Source organism: Myotis brandtii, unplaced genomic scaffold (assembly GCF_000412655.1).
Source record: "Myotis brandtii unplaced genomic scaffold, ASM41265v1 scaffold435, whole genome shotgun sequence".
NCBI lineage: Eukaryota > Metazoa > Chordata > Mammalia > Chiroptera > Vespertilionidae > Myotis > Myotis brandtii.
In genome coordinates this window covers 249,144-256,168 of record NW_005366635.1, presented here as the reverse complement: position 1 = coordinate 256,168, position 7,025 = coordinate 249,144, and the positions used below count along the sequence as shown (strand labels likewise).

The 7,025-nt window shown below is 56.5% G+C and overlaps 1 protein-coding gene across 1 annotated transcript in view; it reads right to left on the bottom strand.

Moving 5' to 3' along the window:
- LOC102251931 (E3 ubiquitin-protein ligase HERC2) overlaps window positions 1–7,025 on the bottom strand; it is an 86,271-nt gene that overhangs the window by 57,823 nt on the left and 21,423 nt on the right. The window contains 7 exon segments of the mRNA XM_014546210.1: window positions 869–972; window positions 1,398–1,553; window positions 2,806–2,991; window positions 3,661–3,816; window positions 4,170–4,354; window positions 4,735–4,913; window positions 6,900–7,022. Coding sequence (XP_014401696.1) covers window positions 869–972; window positions 1,398–1,553; window positions 2,806–2,991; window positions 3,661–3,816; window positions 4,170–4,354; window positions 4,735–4,913; window positions 6,900–7,022 — 1,089 coding nt within the window.

Here is a 7,025-nt window from a genome sequence, read left to right as displayed (position 1 = left end):
CACAACCCGCGGCGCAGCAGCTCAGGCTCCCGGGGAGAGCTGCTCTGCTAGGACAGGCCCCGGGGGACCTACAGCAGCTTCCGAGTGACAGGGGGCCCGTCAGAAACACCCTGCGCGAGCAGCGCTCCCGCCAGAAGACACAGACCACACACAACCCGCGGCGCTGCAGCTCAGGCTCCCGGGGAGAGCTGCTCTGCTAGGACAGGCCCCGGGGGACCTACAGCAGCTTCCGAGTGACAGGGGGCCACGCGTCAGAAACCATCCCTAACGGCTCCATCCAAGCCAGAGAGAAACCAAGTATGAGTGACAAGAGCCGCTGTGAGTCTGTCACCCAGAGGTTTGGAGGAAGTGAATGTGTTCACACAGCGAGAAAGGCAGATTCAAGTGACAACACTCCTACACTGTGGTCACATTAGACAATTTACAAGAAAGCTAACTTCCCTTCATGAACGCTCCGGCCCTGTGCCCAGGGCACTCAGCACATCGTGCAGCCTCCGGATCCATCCACAGAAACCAATCCAGGCCACGCACGCCAAGGCCCACGAGCACGTGGGAGGACATGTCTCTATTAGGAGGAACTATGCCACCAGGCAGTTCTTCCCGAAACATACGGTCCGGCATTAAGCTCAAGACAGTAAGCCATCCCCAACCGCTACATAAGCTTACAACCTCTTTTTATGTGTGGAACTGTCTACATTTCTTACAAATTGACAACTTTAAAAGTCATGTTTTCAGAGCAGCACGTGACAAACCTCGTCATGAGTGAAGGCACTTGCTTCTGTCTACCGCGCAGGGCACTGCCCTCCCCGCCCCTGCGAGAGGCCCGCGCTCGGGGCAGGGTGTCCGCCAGCCCTCGGCCCAGCCTCACCTCCAGGTACTGGCCCACGCAGAAGGCGTGCATCGACTCCCGCGTGTCCTCAAACTGCAGTGCGGCCTCCAGCGCCACCACGGGATCCTCCCCGGCAAACTGAGCTGAAACAGAACGGACGCGGCGACTCCACAGGGGGCCCACCCTCCACGGAAACGGAGTCAGCGACAGGAGGTGGACCGGCAGGTCGGCGACCTCTCAGCCTCTCCCAGGGCTGCCGGGGCCAGTCAGGCCTTGTGCATTGTGGTGGAATAAATCATGCAAAAACGATGAGAAGTTCTTCAAATGTTTGGAGTTCCATGACAGGACAGTCACCGAGAGTTTAAAATGGGGGCCAGGGCTAGACTCTGGGTGGTGACCACACAACATACAGGGGATGTTACGGAGCTGTCCACTTGAAACCTATGCAACGTCATAAACCAATGGAACCGCAAGAAGTTCGATAAAAATAAACACGAAAGGAAAGCCTGAGGCTCTGCTTACGCTGACACGCGGGAGGGCTCAAGGGCGGGGCAGCGAGGCCGCTCACCGAGGATGCTGCTCCCGCTCAGGGCCTGGGCCTGAAAGTCCTTGATGTCGTACACCCTCCCGTCGATCACCGTCCAGAAGCCCCCGTCCTTGTTGTGGTTCTCCAAGTCCGCTTTGCGGATCAGGGTCACCTCCTCGTTGTTTCTACAGTTCTGACCTGTAAGAAATGACTCTGTAAATAACAGAACCAGGGGAATGCATCAGCAGACCAGCAGGAGCCACGGTGAGAACAGACGCTGTGAGAGACACAAGGGGAAACACTTCCACAGCCACGACGGGAGGCGAGCACAGCCTGCTGCACGGTCCCCCTACGGGACCAGCAAGGACACAGGGATCCGCACCAGGACGGGCTGGCACGGTCCCCACCACGGGACCAGCAAGGACACAGGGATCCGCACCCGGACGGGAGGCGGGCACAGCCTGCTGCACGGTCCCCCCCACGGGACCAGCAAGGACACAGGGATCCGCACCGGGACGGGCTGGCACTGTCCCCCCCACAGGACCCAGCAAGGACACAGGGATCCGCACACTAGGGCGCCACGGCAGGAGCCGCAGGACCAGCAAATCTGACCACAGAGCAGGCGAGAGGAAATCTCCACGGAGCATGTGCACGGGACCGCAATGCAGTTACATTAGAAGTAGCCACAAGCGTAGAATAAAAATTCTCTACAGGGTTGAATATGATGAAAGATATTTTATAAGTCACTCAAAATTCCTATAAAATGAAAGTTCTTTAAACTTTAAAGGCGATTTGTTAATTGGAAAGTACTATTAAATTATCATGTAAAACTTGCTTTGGTCATTTTTTCCCCATTAAAAACAACCACCACTGTGTAATTAGTCCCAATGTTCACTGATATCAGTGATTTCAGATACGACCGCCTGGGTTTTCTCTCTTCACTCTGTGATTTTCTTATTGCACAGACGTGGCCTCCGTGTGATGAAATGAAAGCTGAACCACAACTTAACTGGACGAGTCTGGGAGGTCCCACCGCAGAGAGGTGGTTACTTAGATTCAAAACGGCAGCTCGAGACTCAGAGGAGCCCCCCCCCCCCCCATGTGCATGCAGACAGTGGGACAGGCGTGCAGCGGCTGACCGCCACGTCACACTGACCGCTAGTCAGCCGTCCCAGGTCCACGCCGGCCTCCACAGCCACCCGATCTCACCGCTTCAACGGTACCTTCTGGAGACACCCAGGGAGGGTTTCCAGAACTTCCCGAACCACCCCTCCCAGGAGGAACCACCATGACTACGAAACGCCTTCCTTAAACACAACCCCCACCTCCCGACGCTGCCCCGGGCAACACGCAGGCCCGGTCTTCCTGGACGAGCACTCCTCCCAGTGGAGAGGAAGACGAGGGCAGACTGGACAAACGCGTCCGAAAAGCCCTCGGGGAGAGGCCGTACCCATGATGCCGGGCCAGGCCAGCTCCTCCTGGTCGTCCCGCTCCCTCCCGGGCGCCAGGTGGTTGAAGCGGTCCAGGTGCTCCAGCAGGCCGCCCAGCAGCGGCACGGCGCCCGCCTCCTGCATGAGCCCCGCGTTCTTGCTGAGCAGGAGGATGATGGAGACCACCAGCTCTGGAAGGAGCACGCCTGCAGGTGGAAGGAAAACATAATGAAGTGTACGGTTCAAATGGAAGCGTTTGCCCTACAGAACCAGAGCAGAAGCCAGCTCTCTGTTTACATTCTGATACGTCACAGAATGAGGGATGCTGTTCTTAGCACATTTCCACAGGGTCATGTCATCTTTCCTCCTGAAAGAGGCAGGCACAGGCATCGAGCAGAACCCTTTGAGTCAAAAGAACACATTCCAAAACCACTGTCTCAACACCAAAGTATTAACTGGCATCTTTTATCCAGAAAAAAATGTGTTTACAACTAATTCATAAGCAGAAAAAAGTAATAATGACCTAATGTCACAGAAGTAGCTTAAAAGTATATGACGCAATATTGGAATTTACTCAGATCCTGAAAGGGGCGACGCGTCTTGCTGCTGCTGCTGAAATGCAATCAGACAGCCACCACGGACCTCAGCACTGAGGTGTCTGCGATGGTGCAGGACTGTCACTAACCATGGTCATAGCCACTGACTCCCAAACCAGCTGCTCGGGCACAGAGCTGCCAGCAACCACAGAAGCAAAGGCGACGGCCCCGTTAGGAAACGCCTGGGGCCAAGGCGAGCAGGTTTGGGAAATGGTACGTGTCAGCGCTCATGTCTCTGAAAAGAAACACATGCCCGCAGGCGGGAAACGAGAAAGGTACCGGTGAAGTCGCCTTCCACGATGCAGGCCACCTCGGCAAAGTGCCGCCAGCTGGTGGCGGCGACGCTGGCGGCCACGGGCAGGATGTCCCCGATGTGCGTGCACAGCAGGGCCGTGTACTTCTTCAGCAGGGAGCCCACACCCATCAGCTCAGGACCTGGAAGGGAGATTCAGAAAACTGCACTTTTCCTTGTTCACATTCACTTGCTGTTCCCACACCATGTCGGTCTCCATCACTGCCACCTGTGGTGCGTCGGATACATCGTCTGTCAGACCAACCTGACCTTAAAGGATGCTATTCCTCATGCCTGCAAAATTTTAATGTTAAGACGACGAGTAAAGAAATACTGATGAGTCTAACATAGAAATATTCATTAAAAAAAAAAGTGGAGCAACATGAGTCCCCCGAATGCTTGCACTTACAGAGTGCGAGCCCCACACACGTGCACGTGCAGCACAGGCGTGTCGCACCGCCTGAGCACGCAGACACTTACATCTGAAGCCACTTACTGGGAGCGTCGGCGGGCGGACCAACACTTTCTCCTGGATACAGTTTACTGATCAGTAAGCGCTGAAAACGCAGCAACAAATCCAAGGAGGCGGATCGGTCCCGACTGTGCTGCTCCACGTCCAGGCAGGACGAGATCCGACGGGCCACGTCTTTCAGTCTGGCTACCGTCTGGGCAGCAATGTTCCTGCAGAGGAGAGAGGACGCAAAGTGAAGCAGGCGTGGGCGTCCACACAGTGAAGGTGCTCGAAACAATCACCATAGACAGGGTCAGACGGCAGCCTGTGCTGAGCTGGCTCGCTGCCCCGGGGAGCCAGGGTGCCTCACGGGGAGCGGAGGCACCGAGAAGACGCCCCAACACAAGGGCGCCCCTGCTTCCCACGTGACTCCGAGGCTGCGGCCTGTCCTCTCACCTGTGCTGAGAGGCAGCTCTTTACACTAGAACCTGCCCAGGTCATTTTCAGAACGTCTCCTCCACAGCCAAGCACATGCCTAGGCTCCCAGTGCTCAGCGCACCATCCCCCGAGGAAAACCCAGTACCCGCCGAAGAACACCTAGCACATTCACCGAAGCAGCTGCTGGACGAGCTGCACCAGAGGCAGACACTGCTTCCCCGAGGCCTCGTAGATCCCCGTGTTGATGAGGTCCTTGTCCAGCGGGGTCCTGCTTCTATGCGATGCTGAGGCGTTTGCTTCCTGCTCATCGATCTCTTTTTCCTTCTGTGCTTCTTTTTTGGCTTCAATATCCTGCAGTTTATAAAACAGAATCTGGTTACCAGTTATCTCGGAAACAGGCGTGAAGGCACCTGGGTTGGCCCCACAGCCTGGCTGCCCCTTAGTGACACCCACACCAGGTGACCCTGGCCCCACACACCTGCTGAAATCCCGTCACCCAGTTTCTAAACAGACTCTGTCCCACAAACCACTGTCCAGGCTGCCACAGCTGGTCCCCCACCCACTCTGAGGAGCCCCTGGAGGCTTTGCTCTGCCACAGGCTCTCACAGGCCAGCAGTGAGATCTGCCCCCCACCCCCCCAATATCTGCTTTGCAGACATGAAGCAACAACCCACAAAATGGGAGGGTATATTCTCAAGTCACATCCTATATAATAAAAAGCTAATATGCAAATCGACCCAACAGCAGAACGACCAGCCACTATGATGTTCACTGACCACCAGGGGGCAGACGCTCACTGCAGGAGCTGCTCCAGCTGGCGAGCGTAGTGGTGGTGGTGGGAGCCTCTCCTGCCTCTGAGGCAGCGCTAAGAAGCAGCGAGCCCGGTTTCTGACTGAGTGGCTCTCCCACAGGGAGCCAGAAGCTGGGCTCACGGCTGGTGAGCGCAGCGGCGGTGGCGGGAGCCTCTCCCACCTCTGCGGCAGCTCTAAGGACCCCTTGGGGGATGTCTGAGCCGGCAGGTGGACACCCCCCGAGGAGTCCCAGACTATGAGAGGGCGCAGGCCGGGCCGAGGGACCGCCCCCCAGGGCATGAGTGCCGTGCACCAGGCCTCTAGTATCAGATAAGAGACGTGTGTCCAGAACACAGAAGGAGTTCTTACAGCTCAACAATTCTAGTTAAACTGAACCCAATCTAAGAACAGGAGAAGGACTAGATGACATATCTTTAAAGAAGACACACAAAGAGCCAGTAAGCACATGGTCAGGTGCCTGGAGTCAGCCCCCCTGCCCCTCACCCGTCGGGACCCCTCTGCTAGTCACCCACATCTGTGGCACTCGTGTCCCGTCTATAAAATGGAATTTTAAAATAACGGGGTCCACGTGACAGGGCTGAGAAGGTCAAAAGAGGAAACGGAAGGCAAGCACACGGCACAGGCTGGAGAGGACGGCACAGCGAGCGTGGTGGTCGCCACCGCATCGTCACGTCTGCACGCCTTCTAACTCCCGCAGCGTGATCAGAGCATTTGAGTATGTTTTCAAAGACATGTTTCAATGCACTTACTTCATCTAATTTTACCAACGTAAGTTTTTACATAAGAAATGATTACAACAATGAAAGCAACAAGAGCAACTATGGATGGCCAGGCAGCACCTGAAAGACCAGTGAAAGCCACGCCCCCTCGGACACGTCGGTGGGTCAGGGAAGGGCTGGAACTCAGGCGCTCGGAAGGGAATGGCACAGCCTCCTTGGGGACTGTCAGCACCGATCACCCAGGACCCAGGAACTAACTCAGCGTTTTCTACAGAGAAGGGCGAGCATCCACTAGAGGACGTGTGCGCAGCCTGTCAGAGCAGCTGTACAAAGTCCGACTGTCGACAAACAGGAGAAGGAACAGAGACGTGGGGCCCCCGTCACACAACCAGTGCCCACAGGGAAAGCCCCGTCACGACACACCCCCAGAGACGAGCCTGAAGACCGTGATCCCGGCAAAATACAGCGACACAAACAGGACCGACTCAGTGACTGCACCTGGGACACAGCACTGGCACCTGCACTAGGAGGGGAGCCCAACGCCCGGGGCAGGAAGCGATCCATGACACGGCCCCGTGTCTGTCACCACCACTTGCTGAGACACGTAAAGGGGGTGCATCGTATCGGACTTGACCCAACAAAACCGCTTACACAGAGAAACGACTGAGCCACAGAACACATCTGGATGTGACCCAAAGTCCTGCTTCGGGTTCTCAGTAATTCCTGCAAGAGGAGGTTTGCTGCTTCCTCCCCAGCAGGACAGGGTGCCCAGCCGTCTCCCTGCCAGGGCACACGCCCGGCCGTACCTGGATCTCTGCAGTGATGGCTGCAGTCAAGGCTGACTCCAAGCCTCCGTCAGCCATCAAGCTGCCCACCAGCAGATCGATCATGAACCGGCGGCCTGGACTGACATTGACCTCATTGCCGGAAAC